Source organism: Anolis sagrei, chromosome 1 (genome assembly GCF_037176765.1).
Source record: "Anolis sagrei isolate rAnoSag1 chromosome 1, rAnoSag1.mat, whole genome shotgun sequence".
NCBI classification, from domain to species: Eukaryota; Metazoa; Chordata; class Lepidosauria; order Squamata; family Dactyloidae; genus Anolis; species Anolis sagrei.
This window is the reverse complement of record NC_090021.1, coordinates 5,491,034-5,512,161: the sequence shown is the minus strand read 5'-3', so window position 1 is coordinate 5,512,161 and position 21,128 is coordinate 5,491,034. Positions and strand designations below refer to the sequence as shown.

Below are 21,128 nucleotides of genomic sequence, written 5' to 3'. Positions count from 1 at the left end.
CGCCATACGTTCCAACATCTGGAAACATTTTTGGCCCTTAAAACCGAACAAAGCGATTCGGCAAATGCTGTCTTGAGTGGGGAGGGGGATTCGCCGGCGTCTCACAGATGCGCACAAGATGCCAAAGCGTGTCGGACCCCCCCGGACGGGGGGGTCCGACACGCTTTGGCATCTTGTGCGCATCTGTGAGACACCGGCGAATCCCCCTCCCCACTCTGATGCAAAAACCCTGCATCACCCATCACCTGGAGGCTCAATCTCCAACACAGGTGTCATGGAAAGAATTACCTGGCTGCCCTTTGCGCACCCAGGTGTTAATCCCCCCACCTCCCTCTCCACACAACTGTGATTGGGGTGCCTTCTTCGCACCCAGCTCCTGCCGCATTTCATGTGATCCTTGTCGAGATGCTGCTAATCCCGGCCTCTTTTGTCTTGTCTGCACCTGGAGGGTCCCCGGGTCCCTCCCCTCGCTGCTGGAAAAGGTTGCCCGGAAGGGAAGGGTGCCTTCGCCTCTCCAGATGGGCTGCTCTGGTATAAAAGGGGGCTGGCAGAGATGTGGAGACGCAGACAGGAGGAGAGAGAGAGAGACAGAGAGAGGAAGAAGACACAGAGGAAGGACAGAGCAGGAGCATTGCGGACCAGGTAAGGCAAGTTGCTCCTCTCCCTCTTTTGCAGCCTTGGGCAGGTTTGCTCTTCTCTCCTTTTGGATGGATAACACACCCCATCCATTGCCATCCTCCTACTTCTCGTCGTTCTTTCTTGCTAACAGGTCACTTGATCCATTGCAACCCTTCTTTTCTTTAGCTTCCACTTCTCTTCTTCCTCATCTCTTGCATTTTTTGCTTTCTCTACTTCAGTGTTTCTGAACCTGAGGGTTGGGACCCCTGTGGGGGTCGCAAGGGGGTGTCATAGGGGTCACCAAAGACCATCAGAAAACATAGTATTTTCTGTTGGTCATGGGGATTCTGTGTGGGAAGTTTGGTCCAATTCTATCATCGGTGGGGTTCAGAATGCTATTTCGTTGTGGGTGAACTATAAATCCCAGCAACTACAATCTCCAAATGTCAAGGTGTATTTTCTCCAAACTCCACCAGTGTTCACATTTGGGCATATTGAGTATCCATGCCAAGTTTGATCCAGTTCCATCATTGTTTGAGTCTACAGTGTCCTCTGGATGTAGGTGAACTACAACTCCCAAACTCAAGGTCAATGCCCACCAGACCCTCCCAGTATTTTCTCTTGGTCATGGGAATTCTGTGTGCCAAGTTTGATTCAATTCCATCATTGGTGGAGTTCAGAAGGCTCTTTGATTGTAGGTGAACTATAAATCCCTGCAACTACAACCCCCAAATGTCAAGGTCTATTTTCTCCAAACCCCACCAGTGTTCACATTTGGGCATATTGAGTATCCATGCCAAGTTTGATCCAGTTCCATCATTGTTTGAGTCTATTGTGTCCTCTGGATGTAGGTGAACTACAACTCCCAAACTCAAAGTCAATGTTCACCAGACCCTCCCAGTATTTTCTCTTGGTCATGGGAATTCTGTGTGCCAACTTTGATTCAATTCCATCATTGGTGGAGCTCAGAAGGCTCTTTGATTGTAGGTGAACTATAAATCCCTGCAACTACTATTTCCAAATGAAAAGGTCTATTTTCCCCAAACTCTATCAGTGTTCACATTGGGGCATATTGAGTATTCGTGCCAAGTTTGATCCAGATCCATCATTGTTTGAGTCTCTGGATGTAGGTGAACTACAACTCCCAAACTCAAAGTCAATGTTCACCAGACCCTCCCAGTATTTTCTCTTGGTCATGGGAATTCTGTGTGCCAAGTTTGATTCAATTCCATCATTGGTGGAGTTCAGAAGGCTCTTTGATTGTAGGTGAACTATAAATCCCTGCAACTACTATTTCCAAATGAAAAGGTCTATTTTCCCCAAACTCTACCAGTGTTCACATTTGGGCATATTGAGTATCCATGCCAAGTTTGATCCAGTTCCATCATTGTTTGAGTCTACAGTGTCCTCTGGATGTAGGTGAACTACAACTCCCAAACTCAAAGTCAATGTTCACCAGACCCTCCCAGTATTTTCTCTTGGTCATGGGAATTCTGTGTGCCAAGTTTGATTCAATTCCATCATTGGTGGAGTTCAGAAGGCTCTTTGATTGTAGGTGAACTATAAATCCCTGCAACTACTATTTCCAAATGAAAAGGTCTATTTCCCCCAAACTCTACCAGTGTTCACATTGGGGCATATTGAGTATTCATGCCAAGTTTGGTCCAGATCCATCATTGTTTGGGTCTCTGGATGTAGGTGAACTACAACTCCCAAACTCAAGGTCAATGTTCACCAGACCCTCCCAGTATTTTCTCTTGGTCATGGGAATTCTGTGTGCCAACTTTGATTCAATTCCATCATTGGTGGAGCTCAGAAGGCTCTTTGATTGTAGGTGAACTATAAATCCCTGCAACTACTATTTCCAAATGAAAAGGTCTATTTTCCCCAAACTCTACCAGTGTTCACATTGGGGCATATTGAGTATTCATGCCAAGTTTGGTCCAGATCCATCATTGTTTGAGTCTCTGGATGTAGGTGAACTACAACTCCCAAACTCAAAGTCAATGTTCACCAGACCCTCCCAGTATTTTCTCTTGGTCATGGGAATTCTGTGTGCCAAGTTTGATTCAATTCCATCATTGGTGGAGTTCAGAAGGCTCTTTGATTGTAGGTGAACTATAAATCCCTGCAACTACTATTTCCAAATGAAAAGGTCTATTTCCCCCAAACTCTACCAGTGTTCACATTGGGGCATATTGAGTATTCATGCCAAGTTTGGTCCAGATCCATCATTGTTTGGGTCTCTGGATGTAGGTGAACTACAACTCCCAAACTCAAGGTCAATGTTCACCAGACCCTCCCAGTATTTTCTCTTGGTCATGGGAATTCTGTGTGCCAACTTTGATTCAATTCCATCATTGGTGGAGCTCAGAAGGCTCTTTGATTGTAGGTGAACTATAAATCCCTGCAACTACTATTTCCAAATGAAAAGGTCTATTTTCCCCAAACTCTACCAGTGTTCACATTGGGGCATATTGAGTATTCATGCCAAGTTTGGTCCAGATCCATCATTGTTTGAGTCTCTGGATGTAGGTGAACTACAACTCCCAAACTCAAAGTCAATGTTCACCAGACCCTCCCAGTATTTTCTCTTGGTCATGGGAATTCTGTGTGCCAAGTTTGATTCAATTCCATCATTGGTGGAGTTCAGAAGGCTCTTTGATTGTAGGCGAACTATAAATCCCAGCAACTCCAACATTCCCAAATGACAAAATTAATCTTTCCCCCAACCCCACCAGTATTCAAATTTGGATGTATCTGGTATTTGTGCCAAATTTGGTCCAGTGAATGAAAATACATCCTGCTTATCAGATAATTACATTGCAATTCATAACAATAGCAAAATTACAGTTATGAAGTAGGAATGAAAATAATTTGGGGGTCACCACCACATGAGGCCCTGCATTAAGGGGTCGCGGCATTAGGAAGGTTGAGAAACACTGCTCTACTTGGAAAGTTGGACGTGGCATAGGACAGGATGCTGGAACTCTACTAGAGTAACCCAATTGAATTGGTAAGATTTACCTATTATTGTAGGAGTGTGGTGGAGGCTCCTTCTTTGGAGGCTTTTAAGCAGAGGCTGGATGGCCATCTGTTGAGGGTGTTTTGATTTTCCTGCTTCTTGGCAAAATAGGGTTGGACCGGATGGCCCACAATAGTCTTCTATATGATTCTATCCCGGTGACGCAATGGGTTAAATCCTTGTACTAGCAGGACTGCTGACCGAAAGGTCGACAGTTCGAATCCAGGAAGCAGGGTGAGCTCCCGTCTGTCAGCTCCAGCTTCTCGTGCAGGGACATGAGAGAAGCCTCCCACAGGATGTTAACACATCCTGGTGTCCCCTGAGCAAACGTCCTTGTAGATGGCCAGTTCTCCCACACCAGAAGAGACTTGCAGTTTCTCAGTGGGGTGAGCTTCTGTCTGTCAGCTCCAGCTTCTTGGGCAGGGACATGAGAGAATCCTCCCACAGGATGATAACACATCCTGGTGTCCCCTGAGCAAACGTCCTTGCAGATGGCCAATTCTCGCACACCAGAAGAGACTTGCACTTTCTCAGTGGGGTGAGCTCCCATCTGTCAGCTCCAGCTTCTCATGCAGGGACATGAGAGAAGCCTCCCACAGGATGATAACACATCCTGGTGTCCCCTGAGAAAACGTCCTTGCAGATGGCCAATTCTCTCACACCAGAAGAGACTTGCAGTTTCTCAGTGGGGTGAGCTCCCATCTGTCAGCTCCAGCTTCTTGTGCAGGGACATGAGAGAATCCTCCCACAGGATGATAACACATCCTGGTGTCCCCTGAGCAAATGTCCTTGCAGATGGCCAATTCTCTCACACCAGAAGAGACTTGCAGTTTCTCAGTGGGGTGAGCTCCCATCTGTCAGCTCCAGCTTCTCATGCAGGGACATGAGAGAAGCCTCCCACAGGATGATAACACATCTGGGCGTCCCCTGAGCAATGTCCTTGCAGACGGCCAATTCTCTCACCCCAGAAGCAACTTGTAGTTTCTCAAGTTGCTCATGACATGGGAAAAAAACCCTATTATTATGATTATTATTATTCTACCCAGCTTAATAACACAGGAAAGTTGGACTTGGCATAGGATGCTGTGGTGAGTCCTCTCCTAGATCTATGGGATTTACCCATTATTATGATTATTATAATCAGGATTATTTCTACCCAGCTTAATAACACAGGAAAGTTGGACATGGCATAGAATACTTGGACTCTCAGTTGAGTCCTCTATTAGAGTAACCCCATTGAATCTATGGGACTTGCCTATTATTATGATTATTACAATTATGATTATTTCTACCCAGCTTTATAATGCAGGAAAGTTGGACATGGCATAGAATGCTGGGACTCTGCGGTGAGTCCTCTACTAGAGTAACCCCATTGAATCTATGGGATTTACCTATTATTATGATTTTTATAGTTAGGAGCTCCCAGTGGTGCAATGGGTTAAACCCTTGTGCCGACAGGACTGAAGACCAACAGGTCGGAGATTCAAATCCGGGGAGAGCGTGGATGAGCTCCCTCTGTCAGCTCCAGCTCTCCATGCAGGGACATGAGAGAAGCCTCCGACAGGATGATAACACATCCTGGTGTCCCCTGAGCAACGTCCTTACGGACAGCCAATTCTCTCACACCAGAAGCAGTTTCTCAACTCGCTCCTGACATGATTATTGCAGTCATGATTATTTCTGCCTAGCTTAATAACACAGGAAAGTTGGATGTGGCATAGGATGCTGAGACTCTGCAGTGAGTCGGAGATTCAAATCCGGGGAGAGCGTGGATGAGCTCCCTCTGTCAGCTCCAGCTTCTTGTGCAGGGACATGAGAGAAGCCTCCCACAGGATGATAACACATCCTGGTGTCCCCTGAGCAAACGTCCTTGCAGATGGCCAATTCTCCCACACCAGAAGAGACTTGCAGTTTCTCAGTGGGGTGAGCTCCCATCTGTCAGCTCCAGCTTCTCATGCAGGGACATGAGAGAAGCCTCCCACAGGATGATAACACATCTGGGCGTCCCCTGAGCAATGTCCTTGCAGACGGCCAATTCTCTCACCCCAGAAGCAACTTGTAGTTTCTCAAGTTGCTCATGACATGGGAAAAAAACCCTATTATTATGATTATTATTATTCTACCCAGCTTAATAACACAGGAAAGTTGGACTTGGCATAGGATGCTGTGGTGAGTCCTCTCCTAGATCTATGGGATTTACCCATTATTATGATTATTATAATCAGGATTATTTCTACCCAGCTTAATAACACAGGAAAGTTGGACATGGCATAGAATACTTGGACTCTCAGTTGAGTCCTCTATTAGAGTAACCCCATTGAATCTATGGGACTTGCCTATTATTATGATTATTACAATTATGATTATTTCTACCCAGCTTTATAATGCAGGAAAGTTGGACATGGCATAGAATGCTGGGACTCTGCGGTGAGTCCTCTACTAGAGTAACCCCATTGAATCTATGGGATTTACCTATTATTATGATTTTTATAGTTAGGAGCTCCCAGTGGTGCAATGGGTTAAACCCTTGTGCCGACAGGACTGAAGACCAACAGGTCGGAGATTCAAATCCGGGGAGAGCGTGGATGAGCTCCCTCTGTCAGCTCCAGCTCTCCATGCAGGGACATGAGAGAAGCCTCCGACAGGATGATAACACATCCTGGTGTCCCCTGAGCAACGTCCTTACGGACAGCCAATTCTCTCACACCAGAAGCAGTTTCTCAACTCGCTCCTGACATGATTATTGCAGTCATGATTATTTCTGCCTAGCTTAATAACACAGGAAAGTTGGATGTGGCATAGGATGCTGAGACTCTGCAGTGAGTCGGAGATTCAAATCCGGGGAGAGCGTGGATGAGCTCCCTCTGTCAGCTCCAGCTCCCCATGCTGGGACACGAGAGAAGCCTCTCACAAGGATGGTAAAACATCAAAACATCCGAGCTTCCTCTGGGCAACATCCTTGCAGACAGCCAATTCTCTCACACCAGAAGCGACTTGCAGTTTCTCAAGTCGCTTCTGGCATTATTATTATTATTATTATTATATTTATATTTTTACCCAACTTAATAACGCAAGAAAGTTGAACATGGCATAGGATGCTGGGACTCTGTGGTGAGTCCTCTCCTAGATCTATGGGATTTACCCATTATTATGATTATTATAATCATGATTATTTCTACACAGCTTAATAACGCAGGAAAGTTGGACTTGGCATAGGATGCTGGGACTCTGTGGTGAGTTCTCTACCAGAATAACCCCTATGATTTTTTACTTATTATTTTATTATTATTATTATTATTATTATTATTATTATTATTATTATTTGAAACACAACAAGATTTTGATAGGAACCCCAGAAGCCATCCAGTCTGACCCCATCCTGCAATGCAATTATTATTATTATTATTATTATTATTATTATTATTATTAGGGGAGAATCCAGAAAACCAAGCAAAATCCGGAAATGTTATTTCTCCCCGGATCCGAGAATAAGGATTTATAGCTTTTCGGTTTGTTTGGAAGAGGGGGGAACAAGGCGGAAATCTTTGAATAACCTCATGGGAGGCCATGGTGAAGATGGAGCTGGTTTGTTAACTATTCTAGGAAATCAGATACAGACGAATGGATTCATATTACAAGGAAAGAATGTACCCCTTAAACATTGGAAATAACTTTTTTTTAGTCCAGTGCAAGGGTCCTGGGCTATCCTTCTGGGAATCTTTTAGGAATGCATTCAGCAACTGTGCATTCCTGTATAGCAGAAGGGGGGTGGTCTAGATCAGTGTTTCTCAAACTGGGGTTCAGGACCCCATGGGATGTCGCGAAGGGGTGTCAGAGGTTTCGCCAAAGACCATCAGAAAATACAGTATTTTCTGTTGGTCATAGGGGTTCTGTGTGGGAAGTTTGACCCAATTCTATCATTGGTGGGGTTCAGAAGGCTCTTCAATTGTAGGTGAACTATAAATCCCAGCAACTGCAACTCCCAAATGTCAAAGTCTATTTTCCCCAAAATCCACCAGTGTAAACATTGAGTATCAAGTTTGGTCCAGATCCATCATTGTTTATGTCCACAATGCTCTCTGGATGTAGGTGAACTACAACTCCCAAACTCAAGATCAATGACCACCAAACCCTTCTAGGATTTTTTGTTGGTCATGGGAGTTCTGTGTACCAAGTTTGGTTCAATTCCATCGTTGGGAGAGCTCAGAATGCTCTTTGATTGTAGATGAACTATAAATCCCAGCAACTGCAACTCCCAAATGTCAAGGTCTATTTTCCCTAAACTCCACCAGTGTTCACATTTGGGCATATTGAGTATGTGTTCCAAGTTTAGTCCAGATCCATCATTGTTTGCACCCACAGTGCTCTCTGGATGTAGGTGAACTACAACTCCAAAACTCAAGGTCAATGCCCACCAAACCCTTCTTGTTTTTTCTGTTGGTCATTGGAGTTCTGTGTGCCAAGTTTGGTTCAATTCCATCGCTGGGGGAGCTCAGAATGCTCTTAGATTGCTGGTGAACTATAAATCCCAGCAACTACAACTCCCAAATGACAAAATCAATCCCAACCCCACCAGTATTTAAATTTGGTTATGTTGGGCATTTGTGCTAAATTTGGTCCAGTGAATGAAAATACATCCTGAGTATCAGATATTTACCTTAAGATTCATAACAGTAGCAAAATTACAGTTTTGAAGTAGCAACGAAAATAATTCGATGGTTGGGAGTCACCACAACATGAGGAACTGTATTAAGGGGTTGCGGCATTAGGAACGTTGAGAAACACTGTATCATAGATTGGAAGGGACCACAAAGGCCATCTAGTCCAATCCCTCAACATCACGGCAACCTTTTGCCTGAATAGGGACATTGTGAATATGCATGAAGATGCATCTAAAAGTGTAGAACGAATGCAAAAGGAAGGTCACTCTCCGCCCAAGAAATGGGGCTGTGGAGCAGCCGGAATCAATTTTTCTCTCTTGAGACTTTAGGTTTAGCTTCAAAGAACTGTGCCTTGGGAGAAAATAGCATGTGTCGTCTATAGGAACACGCTGGCAAGGACCTTCTCAGGGTAAACGCATGGCACCGCCCCACATCTGGCGCATAGCTGGAACCGCTTTGGGGTTTTTTCCCCTTTGTTTCATATCATGGGAAAAGGATTAACACTTTGCGGCTCGTGTATTCCCACAGGGAGACTTGGAGAAAGAAGGCGCCAGGAGGGAAGGGAGAGAAGTGGGAAGGGGACATGGAATCAAACAATGGGAAGGGGCCTCCAGAGGGCATGGAGTCCAACCCACTAATGCAGGAATCCATGAACATGGCGATTTGTCATCCATCGTCCATCACTGGAGGATCCTTTACCTCTCAGGGCTTCTTCACACAGGGTTGTTGTAGGTTTTTTGGGCTATATGGTCATGTTCTAGAGGCATTCTCTCCTGACATTTCACCTGCATCTATGGCAAGCATCCTCAGAGGTTGTGAAGTCACTGAAGCATTCTCTCCTGACGTTTCACCTGCATCTGTAGCAGGCATCCTCAGAGGTAGTGAGGTTACAGAAGCATTCTCTCCTGATGTTTCACCTGCATCTATGGCAAGCATCCTCAGAGGTTGTGAGGTCTCTTGTGAGGTCACAACCTCTGAGGATGCTTGCCATAGATGCAGGCGAAACATCAGGAGAGAATGCCTCTAGAACATGGCCATATAGAATCATAGAATCATAGAATCAAAGAGTTGGAAGAGACCTCATGGGCCATCCAGTCCAACCCCATTCTGCCAAGAAGCAGGAATATTGCATTCAAATCACCCCTGACAGATGGCCATCCAGCCTCTGCTTAAAAGCTTCCAAAGAAGGAGCCTCCACCACACTCCGGGGCAGAGAGTTCCACTGCTGAACGGCTCTCACAGTCAGGAAGTTCTTCCTAATGTTCAGATGGAATCTCCTTTCTTGTAGTTTGAAGCCATTGTTCCATTGCGTCCTAGTCTCCAGGGAAGCAGAAAACAAGCTTGCTCCCTTCTCCTCCCTGTGGCTTCCTCTCACATATTTATACATGGCTATCATATCCCCTCTCAGCCTTCTCTTCTTCAGGCTAAACATGCCCAGTTCCCTAAGCCGCTCCTCATAGGGCTCCTCATAGGGCTCCTCATATAGCCCGAAAAACCTACAACAACCCAGTGATTCCAGGCATGAAAGCCTTCAACAATACATCTTCTTCACACTCTCTTCAAACCCTTAATATGGTGGCCAAATCTTCTGTTTTGCAGGGCCCCTGTGCTTTCCCCCCGAAGATGTTGACCCGCCAGTGCCACAGCCTCTTGGCCATGCTTGGAGTCCTGGCCATCCATTTGGTGGCAGGGGACCGCGGACCCTGTTTGGACGGCGGGTGGTGCCAGGACATGGCAACTGAGGCAGAGCTGATGGTAAGTTGCAAGAAAAGCTTTTCCACCTAACATTAGGAAGAACCTGTCTGGAGATTGTTGTTGTTGTTGTTGTTTTGGGGGAGGGGTTTGTTTTTTTTAAGCAGAAGTTGGATGGCCATCTGTTGGGAGGACTTGGATGGTATCATCCTGCCTGGCAGAAAGGGGTTGGAATGGTTCTCTTGGTTGGGAATGTATAGGCAAGGTCTTTTGGGAGATGCCCTTGGACACAAGCACTCCCCTTTTATTTAGGCGATCCCTTGTTGTCCAAGTAGGATAGTCTTCCAGGACCACTGTATTGGCAGTTGGTCCATAGGTGATTGTGGAGCCCTATTCTTGACCTGCATCTTCTCTCACAGTGAGGGCATCAGTTTCTAGGTGGATGGCGGTCCTGGTCTGGGTTGGCGTGATGTGCCTTCCTCATGGCACGTTTCTCTCTTTCACCCTCCTTTCGTGCCTCTTCAAATGCTACAGCACTGCTGGTCACAGCTGACCTCCAGCTGGAGTGCTCAAGGGCCAGGGCTTCGCAGTTCTCAGTGTCTATGCCAGAGTTTTTAAGGTTGGCTTTGAGCCCATCTTTCAATCTCTTTTACTGTCCTCCAGCATTCCATTTTCCATTCTTGAGTTCGGAATAGAGCAACTGCTTTGGGAGACGGTGGCCAGGCATCCGGACAACGTGGCCGGTCCAGCAGAGTTGATGGCGGAGGACCATCACTTCAGTGCTGGTGGTCTTTGCTTCTTCCAGCAAACTGACATTTGTCCGCAGGATTTTCCAGGGGCAGTGCTGATGGAATTGTTCCAGGAGTTGCATGTGACGTCTGTAGACAGTCCATGTCTCTCAGGCGTATAGCAGGATTGGGAGGACAATAGCTTTATAAACCAGCACTTTGGTCTCCCTACAGATGTCCCGGTCCTCAAACACTCTCTGCTTCATTTGGAAAAATGCTGCACTCACAGAGCTCAAGCGGTGTTGTATTTCAGTGTCAATGTTGACTTTTGTGGAGAGGTGGCTGCCAAGGGAGCGGAAATGGTCGACATTTTATAGTGTTACACCATTAAGCTGTATTTCTGGCACTGGAGAGGGATTGGCTGGTCAGGGAAATGAGAATGGCCTCCTCTTTATTGTCTTTCTATGGAGAGGCAATGACCTTTTCTTTACTTCAACATGGATTTAGAATTAAAAGTTTGGCTTTTAAGAGGGGGTTGAGGTTGAGAATTGGGGGAAGGAGGGACACGTATTGCCAAAGTTGTTTTCCAAAAAGCTGGGTCCTCCCAGCGCCCATTGACGCCAATGAACACAGAAACCTTTATTCAGCAATGGCCAGAGCAGGGAGTATTATTGTTGTTGTTGTTGTTGTATTGTCGAAGGCTTTCATGGCTGGAATCACTAGGTTCTTGTGGGGTTTTTCAGGCTATAGGGCCATGTTCTAGAGGCATTTCTCCTGACGTTTCGCCTGCATCTATGGCAAGCATGAGTCCTTTTGGCTGCGAGAAATTGTGAGATGGTATCTGTGTCTCTGCAGCGTAGAAGGAAAGTCAGGGAGCACAGTAGATGAGCTTTCCTGGTCCTTAGTTTCTCCAATGTCCGTGTGGGTTGGAACAGTTTCTCCCCGTAGAGATGTTCAATGTATTGTCGAAGGCTTTCATGGCTGGAATCACTAGGTTCTTGTGGGGTTTTTCGGGCTATAGGGCCATGTTCTAGAGGCATTTTCTCCTGACATTTCACCTGCATCTATGGCAAGCATCCTCAGATACCTCTGAAACGTCAGGAGAAAATGCCTCTAGACATATAACCCGGAAAAACCTACAACAAACCAGTGATTCCGACCATGAAAGCCTTCGACAATTATTATTATCATCTCAGGGCAAGCAGCAAAAAAAACCCAAATCTGACATGCATCCCAGTTACAAGCCTGGATTTTTATGGACATTTACTATCATTACAAAGAATGGACATGTGCTGCGATTGGTGCATATTATGACGTGAAATGGCATCGGTTCAAAAGTACATTCGTTTACAGTTTGTGGCTGGTGCAAATTAGGATCCGCAATCCCATTGGTTCAAAAGCACATTCATTTATAGTTTGTAGTTGGTGCAGATTAGGATCCACAAAGCCACTGGCTCAAAAGTAATAATAATAATAATAATAATAATAATAATAATAATACATGTTATTTGTTCCCTGCCTCTGCTCACTGCTCAAGGTGGAGTCCAATAATGATATTGGACAAAGACTGGACATTCGTTTACAATTTGTGATTGGTGCAAATTAGGATCCGCAATCCCATTGGTTCAAAAGCACATTCATTTATAGTTTGTAGCTGGTGCAAATTAGGATCCACAAAGCCACTGGTTCAATGATGATGATGATGATGATGATGATGATGATGATACATGCTATTTGTTCCCTGCCTCTGCTCACTGCTCAAGGTGGGGTCCAATAATGATATTGGACAAAGACTGGACATTCGTTTACAATTTGTGATTGATGCAAATTAGGACCCACAATCCCATTGGCTCAAAAGTACATTTGTTTACAGTTTGTGACTGGTGCAAATCATGATCCACAATCTCATTGGTTCAAAATCACATTCATTTATAGTTTGTGGGTTGTGCAAATTAGGATCCGCAATCCCATTGCTTCAAAACTGCATTTGTTTATAGTTTGTAGATGGTCCAAATTAGGGTCCACAATCCCATTGGTTAAACCTGAGGCTCTCTGCTGTCTCCATCTGCTTTGAAAGCAAGAGTTTGCTGTTGGATCTTGGATTCAAAGGGTGCTTAATGGGTTTGTCCTTTGGGACATTGGAACCCTGGTGCTCCCAGATTTGGGACAGTGGGCATGTCCTGATGAGTTTGGAGATGAATACAAAAGGGGTGAGAAATTGGGTCTATGGGCTTTTGGTTTCTGCCAAGCACCAGTCTTTGTGAGACAGAGGAGTTGGATGACTGCTGATCTCTGTTTATTGTTAAGGTGCTTCTGCATATCTAGTGGGTGACTGGACAAGACTTGAGAAGAAGAATTTGGCTAAGTTTTGGGGGGAATTTCAGAGTGGGGAACCTCTTAAGGCAGTCATGGGCAAACTTTGACCCTCTAGGTGTTTTGGACTCCAACTCCCACAATTTCTAACAGCTGGTAGTTAGTTGAAGTCCAAAACACCCGGAAAGCTTAAGTTTGTCCATAGCTGATCCAAACCTATTCACCAAATGCCGGCTCTTCTCACAGGCATTTGGTGAATAGGAAACTACGGAATGAGACTTTAGCATCTTGAATAACAGACTATGGATTATGGAAAACGATTCAGACATGAGATTATGGCTTGGCATTTTATATGGTTTTAATCTGTTTAGTTGAATGATAGGTGTTTTAATTGCTTATATGTTTAGATTGTTTATATTTTGATGAGATATGTTTATTGGGACTGTGGCGCAGCTGGTTGAGAGTCAGCTGCATTAAGATCACTACTGACCGAGAGGTCATGAGTTCAAAGCCAGCCCTAGTCGGAGTAAGTTTCCAACCATTGTGTAGCTTGCTGTCGACCTTTGCAGCCCAAAAGACAGTTGCATCTGTCAAGTAGGAAATTTAGGTATCACTTATGTGGGGAAGTTAATTTAACTAATTTACAATGCCTTAAAATCTCCAGCAAACAAGCAAATGAATGAGGAAGTACTCCATCAGTATCACAAATGGACAGTGAAGCGACAGCTCCCCTGGTGGCCAAAATACTCCCATGAAGCTGGAATGTTAAATAGCCTCTGTGTCTGTCTATATATGCTGTGTGTCTATGGCATTGAATGTTTGTCATTGTAATCCCTGCGGGATGAGAAGGGCAGAATATAAATACTGTAAATAATATTGTTTACCTGTGTGGCATTGAATTTTACCCCTCTAGGGAAGAGAAAGCCAGGGTAGAAATGAAGTAAACAAACAAACAAAGAAGTAAATAAACCCTGACTGAAGCTCCATCTTTTTCGAGGGGAGATTCTGACAACAGTATCTATGCCAGTGGTTCTCAACCTGGGGTCCCCAGATGTTTTTGGCCTTCAACTCTCAGAAATCCTAGCAGCTGGTAAACTAGCTGGGATTATTATTATTATTATTATTATTATTATTATTAAACTTTATTTGTACCCCGCTAGCATCTCCCGAAGGACTCGATGCGGCTTACAAAGGCCAAGGCCTCAATACACAACATAACAATACACTTAAAGCAAAATTGTAGGACAAATGTGGTGTGCAGAGTGTGGCAGTCTTAATTCTAATAAAGTGCTTCTTGGACTTGGTATTGGAGGTTTCCTAATCGGGAAAGGCACATCGGAACAGCCAGGTCTTCAAGTTCTTTCTGAAGACTGCCAATGTAGGGGCCTGTCTAAGATCTTTGGGGAGAGTGTTCCAGAGACAGGGGGCCACCACGGAAAAGGCCCTGTCTCGTGTCCCCACCAAACGTGCTTGTGACGCAGGTGGGATCACGAGCAGGGCCTCTCCAGATGAGCGTAGTGAACGCGTGGGTTCATAGACGGAGATGCGGTCACGCAGGTAGGCTGGTCCCAAACCTTTCAGGGCTTTGTAGGTAAGCACCTGCACCTTAAATTGGGCTCGGAAGATAAACTGCAGCCAGTGGAGCTCCTTGAACAGGAGGGTTGACCTCTCTCTGTAGGGAGCACCAGTTAACATCCTGGCCGCTGCTCGTTGGACAAGTTGGAATTTCTGAGCCGTTTTCAAGGGCAGCCCCATGTAGAGCGCATTACAGTAATCCAACCTAGAGGTGACCAAGGCATGGACTACCCCGGCCAGATCAGATTTCTGGGAGTTGTAGGCCAAAAACATCTGGGGACCCCAGGTTGAGAACCACTGATCTATTCTAACTTTTGCCTTCCCTGTTCTCTTCTGTTTTCTTCCAGGAGTGCCTCCGAGCCTGTAGAGACTCGCTTTCCCTCTCCGACGAGACCCCCATCTACCCAGGCCACGGCCACATGAAGCCCCTCTCGGATGACCTCCGGAAGTACGTCCTGAGCCATTTCCCGTGGGACAAACTAGGCAAGAGCGGTGAGGATGGAGAGTCCACTGCCGTGGTCCTCCCGGCGTCTTCCCAAACCCAAGAGACCTGGGAAGGGGACCTCGTCGGCGACTCTTCCCTCGAACGGGAGGACGGCAAGCGTTCCTACGCCATGGAGCACTTCCGCTGGGGCAAGCCGGTGGGCCGGAAGAGGAGGCCGGTCAAGGTGTTCCCCAACGAGGAGGCCTCCACGGAGAGCTACCCACAAGAGTTCCGGCGAGACCTGTCTTGGGAGACCCCCGAGGGCCACTCCGAGGAGCCGGACGAGACCAAGAAAGATGGATACAAGATGAACCACTTCCGGTGGGGGGCCCCATCCCCAAAACGGAAGCGTTACGGCGGGTTCATGAGCTCCGACCGTAGCCGCATGCCCTTAGTGACTCTTTTCAAGAACGCCATTGTCAAGACGCCATACAAGAAAGGCCAATAAGAGCGGGAGGGGGTCGGGGTGCCCAGACGCCCCACATGTAGAATATCTCTGGCCCATAATGTCATTTAGATACTGTTAACGGAGACCATTTCTTTACATTGTTCTTACTTGTTCTTGATAACCGAGGGAGTGACTGTTTGATGTTTGGCATCCCAGGGTGCATCTACACTGTAGAATGAATGCAGTTCGACACCACTTTTAACTGCCATGGCTAAGTGCTATGGAGCCCTTGCATTGAAAGGGGTGTGCTCTCAGAAAGATAAGGTTCTGCCACAAACTTCCATGGATTCAAGTCCATTTCATCATCTACACCGTAGAGTTAAAGCAGTTTATAACCACCATATCTCAATGCAATGGGATCCTGAGAGATGTAGTTTGGTGAGGCACCAGAGTCCTTGGGCAGAGAAGGCAAAAGAGCTCATTAAACTACAACTCCCAGGATTAAAGTGGTGTCAAACTGCATTGCTTCTACTGTGTAGACGCACCCCTGGCTTTGAATGCACAAAGTAAATGTGGGGCGGCAACGTGGAAAGGGGTAGCTAGCTATCTTTTGCAAAGGCAGAGTATTTTCATATTTTCAACCAGCTGTACTATACTGTAAATGAAGGGGGTTCAAAGATATATAATAAGACTAATGACAATACATCTTTTGCAAGCTAAACAGGCCTCCGAGGTTTTTCTTTCCAAAGTGTGATGATGATGGTTGCGAGTGTGACGTTTGAGAAAGGAGCTCTGTGGGTGTGCAATTCTACACTGTGGAATGAATGGAGTCTGGCCTCACTTCAGCTGCCAAGGCTCAGTGCCGTGCGATGCTGGGAGTTGTAGTTGGATGAGACACCAGAACTCTTTGGCAGAGAAGGATACAGATCTTGCAAAACTGCAGCTCCCATGCCATTGAACCATGCCATGGAGAAGATGGAGCGGGCTTGGTTTTCTTGCTACTCCGGAGACAATGGATTCAAATGACAAGAAAAAAGATTCCACCTAAACATAAGCAAGAACTCCTTTACTTTAAAGAGTGGTGGCGAATCTGGGGGTTCCAGGGGTGGCTGGAATGCCCAGATCTGGGAGGAATGCATTGAATCCGCTCTGGGTTTTAGTCCAAACTCTAAAGATATAATCAATTGCAGAAAAAATGAAATGCAAAGATACAGAATGGGGGACAATGAGGCCTGGCTCGAGAGCAGTACGTGTGAAAAAGATCTTGGGGTCCTCGTGGACAACAAGTTAAACATGAGCCAACAATGTGATGTGGCGGCAAAAAAAGCCAATGGGATTTTGGCCTGCATTAATAGGAGCCTAGTGTCTAGATCTAGGGAAGTAATGCTACCCCTCTATTCTGCTCTGGTTAGACCACATCTGGAATATTGTGTCCAATTCTGGGCACCACAATTCAAGAGAGATATTGACAAGCTGGAATGTGTCCAGAGGAGGGCAACTAAAATGATCAAGGGTCTGGAGAACAAGCCCTATGAGGAGCTGCTTAAGGAGCTGGGCATGTTTAGCCTGAAGAAGAGAAGGCTGAGAGGAGACATGATAGCCTTGTATAAATATGTGAGAGGAAGCCACAGGGAGGAGGAGGGAGCAAGCTTGTTTTCTGCTTCCTTGGAGACTAGGATGCGGAACAATGGCTTCAAACTACAAGAGAGGAGATTCCATCTGAACATTAGGAAGAACTTCCTGACTGTGAGAGCCGTTCAGCAGTGGAACTCTCTGCCCCGGAGTGTGGTGGAGGCTCCTTCTTTGGAAGCTTTTAAACAGAGGCTGGATGGTCATTTGTCAGGGGTGATTTGAATGCAATATTCCTGCTTCTTGGCAGGGGGTTGGACTGGATGGCCCATGAGGTCTCTTCCAACTCTTTGATTCTATGATTCTATGATTCTACAAGCATTGTGTTGGGGGAGCGGGGTCTCAAGGGCCACCCAGTCCAACCCCCTGACATACAAGAAGATACAATTCAATCTTCCAAGCAGATGACCATCTGGGCTCTACTTAAAAACTTCCAGAGAAAGAGACTCTGCATATTCCCCACTGAGCATCTCTTCCTAACATTTAGGTAGGATCCCTTTTGCATCCCAGAATAGAAATAATAAAAAGTAGATGCTTGTGATTTTTTTTAAAAAAATCCTTAGAATCATAGAATCATAGAATCAAAGAGTTGGAAGAGACCTCCTGGGCCAGGCATGTAGCCAGGGGGGGGGGGGGGCTCGGGGGGCTTCAGCCCCCCCCCCCCGAAATTTTCATGGTGGTTTGTGAAAAGGCCTTATTGGTGCATTATTTAAACTGTTATGTTTATTCATATCATGATCTGATCACCATACTCAATATATCCCATATGCATGGGGGTATTGGGGTAATGATACAAAAGGTTTGCTAGGGTAGACCCTCTTTCACTCAGATTCAGTCCCCCCCCGAAACTCAGCCCCCCCCCCCCCGAAACCCCCCTGAAATTTTTTTTAGCCCCCCCCCCCCCCCCCCCCCCGAAACGAAATCCTGGCTACAGGCCTGTCCTGGGCCATCCAGTCCAACCCCCTGCCAAGAAGCAGGAATATTGCATTCAAATCACCCCTGACAGATGGCCATCCAGCCTCTGCTTAAAAGCTTCCAAAGAAGGAGCCTCCACCACACTCCGGGGCAGAGAGTTCCACTGCTGAACGGCTCTCACAGTCAGGAAGTTCTTCCTCATGTTCAGATGGAATCTCCTCTCCTGTTTCTCCAATTTCCGTGTGGGTTGGAACAGTTTCTCCCCGTAGAGATGTGCAATGTATTGTCGAAGGCTTTCATGGCTGGAATCACTAGGTTCTTGTGGGGTTTTTTGGCTATAGGGCCATGTTCTAGAGGCATTTTCTCCTGACATTTCACCTGCATCTATGGCAAGCATCCTCATACCTCTGAAACGTCAGGAGAAAATGCCTCTAGAACATGGACATATAACCCGGAAAAACCTACAACAAACCAGTGATTCCGACCATGAAAGCCTTCGACAATTATTATTATCATCTCAGGGCAAGCAGCAAAAAAACCCAAATCTGACATGCATCCCAGTTACAAGCCTGGATTTTTATGGACATTTACTATCATTACAAAGAATGGACATGTTCTGCGATTGGTGCATATTATGACCTGAAATGGCATCGGTTCAAAAGTACATTCGTTTACATTTTCTGGCTGGTGCAAATTAGGATCCACAATCCCATTGGTTCAAAAGCACATTCATTTATAGTTTGTAGTTGGTGCAGATTAGGTTCCACAAAGCCACTAGTTCAAAAGTAATAATAATAATAATAATAATAATAATAATAATAATAATACATGCTATTTGTTCCCTTCCTCTGCTCACTGCTCAAGGTGGGGTCCAATAATGATATTGGACAAAGACTGGACATTCGTTTACAGTTTGTGATTGGTGCAAATTAGGACCCACAATTCCATTGGCTCAAAACTACATTTGTTTACAGTTTGTGATTGGTGCAAATCAGGATCCACAATCCCATTGGTTCAAAATCACATTCATATATAGTTTGTGGGTTGTGCAAATTAGGATCCGCAATCCCATTGCTTCAAAACTGCATTTGTTTATAGTTTGTAGGTAGGTAGTCCCCTGACATTAAGTCCAGTCATGTCTGACTCTGGGGTGTGGTGCTCATCTCCATTTCTAAGCCGAAGAGCCGATGTTGTCCGTAGACACCTCCAAGGTCATGTGGCCGGCATGACTGCATGGAGCGCCATTACCTTCCCGCCGGAGCGGTACCTATTGATCTACTCACATTTGCATGTTTTCGAACTGCTAGGTTGGCAGAAGCTAGGGCTGACAGTGGAAGCTCACGCCGCTCCCCGGAATCGAACCTGCGACCTTTCGATCAACAAGCTCAGCAGCTCAGTGCTTTAACCCACTGCGCCACCATTTGTAGATGGTGCAAATTAGGGTCCACAATCTCATTGGTTAAACCTGAGGCTCTCTGCTGTCTCCATCTGCTTTGGAAGCAAGCGTTTGCTGTTGGATCTTGGATTAAATGGGTGCTTAATGGGTTTATCCCTTAGGACGCTGGAACCCTGATGCTCCCAGATTTGGGACAGTGGGCATGTCCTGATGAGTTTGGAGATGAATACAAAAGGGGTGAGAAGTTGGGTTGATGGGCTTTTGGTTTCTGCCAAGCACCAGTCTTTGTGAAACAGGGGAGCTGATCTCTGTTTATTGTCAAGGTGCTTCTGCATATCTAGTGGGTGAATGGACAAGATTTGAGAAGAAGGATTTGGCTAAGTTTTGGGGGGAATTTCAGAGTAGGGAACCTCTTAAGGCAGTCATGGCCAAACTTTGACTCTCTAGGTGTTTTGGACTCCAACTCCTACAATTCCTAACAGCTAGTAGTTAGGTGAAGTCCAAAACACCCGGAAAGCTGAAGTTTGTCCATACCTGATCCAAACCTATTCACCAAACGCCGGCTCTTCTCGCAGGCATTTGGTGAATAGGAAACTACGGAATGAAACTTTAACAGCTTGAATAACAGACTATGGATTATGGAAAATGATTCGGACATGAGATTATGGCTTGGCATTTTATATGGTTTTCATCTGTGTTAGTTGATTGATATGTGTTTTAATTGCTTATACGCTTGCCGTCCTCCCGTTCGAGGGAAGAGTCGCCGACGAGGTCCCCTTCCCAGGTCTCTTGGAGTTGGGAAGATGCCGGGAGGACCACGGCAGGGGACTCTCCATCCTCACCGCTCTTGCCTAGTTTGTCCCACGGGAAATGGCTCAGGACGTACTTCCGGAGGTCATCCGAGAGGGGCTTCATGTGGCCGTGGCCTGGGTAGATGGGGGTCTCGTAAGCAATTTATATTTTGATGAGATATGTTTATTGGGACTGTGGCAGGAGTCAGCTGCATTAAGATCACTACTGACCGAGAGGTCTTGAGTTCGAATCCAGCCCTGGTTAGAGTGAGCTTCCAACAACTGTGTAGCTTGCTGTTGACCTTTGCAGCCCGAAAGACAGTTGCATCTGTCAAGTAGGAAATTTAGGTATCACTTATGTGGGGAAGTTAATTTAACTAATTTACAATGCCATAAAATCTCCAGCAAGCAAGCAAAAGAATGAGGAAGTACTCCATCAGTTTCACAAATGGACAGTGAAGTGACAGCTCCCCTAGTGGCCAGAATACCCTCATGAAGCTGGAATGTTAAATAGCCTCTGTGTGTCTGTCTATATATGCTGTGTGTCTATGGCATTGAATGTTTGCCATTGTAATCTGCCCTGAGTCCCCTGCGGGATGAGAAGGGCAGAATATAAATACTGTAAATAAATAAATACTGTAAATAGTGTGGGATTGAATTTTACCCCTCTGGGGTAGAGAAAGCCAGGGTAGAAATGAAGTAAACAAACAAACAAAGAAGTAAATAAACCCTGACTGAAGCTCCATCTTTTTGGAGGGGAGGTTTTGACAACAGTATCTATTCCAGTGGTTCTCAACCTGGAGTCCCCAGATGTTTTTGGCCTTCAACTCTCAGAAATCCTACCAGCTGGTAAACTGGCTGGGACCCCAGTTTGAGAACCACTGATCTATTCTAACTTTTGCCTTCCCTGTTC

The 21,128-nt window shown here is 45.8% G+C and overlaps 1 protein-coding gene across 1 annotated transcript; it reads left to right on the top strand.

The window, feature by feature from the left end:
* Window positions 1-360: 360 nt before the first annotated feature.
* LOC132761646 (pro-opiomelanocortin) lies at window positions 361-16,205 on the top strand. The gene is made up of 3 exons (XM_067462551.1): window positions 361-642; window positions 9,904-10,059; window positions 14,960-16,205. Exons 2-3 carry the CDS (start codon window positions 9,928-9,930, stop codon window positions 15,542-15,544), a joined length of 717 nt encoding a protein of 238 aa, XP_067318652.1. The 5' UTR covers window positions 361-642; window positions 9,904-9,927; the 3' UTR covers window positions 15,545-16,205.
* The last annotated feature ends 4,923 nt before the right edge of the window (window positions 16,206-21,128 follow it).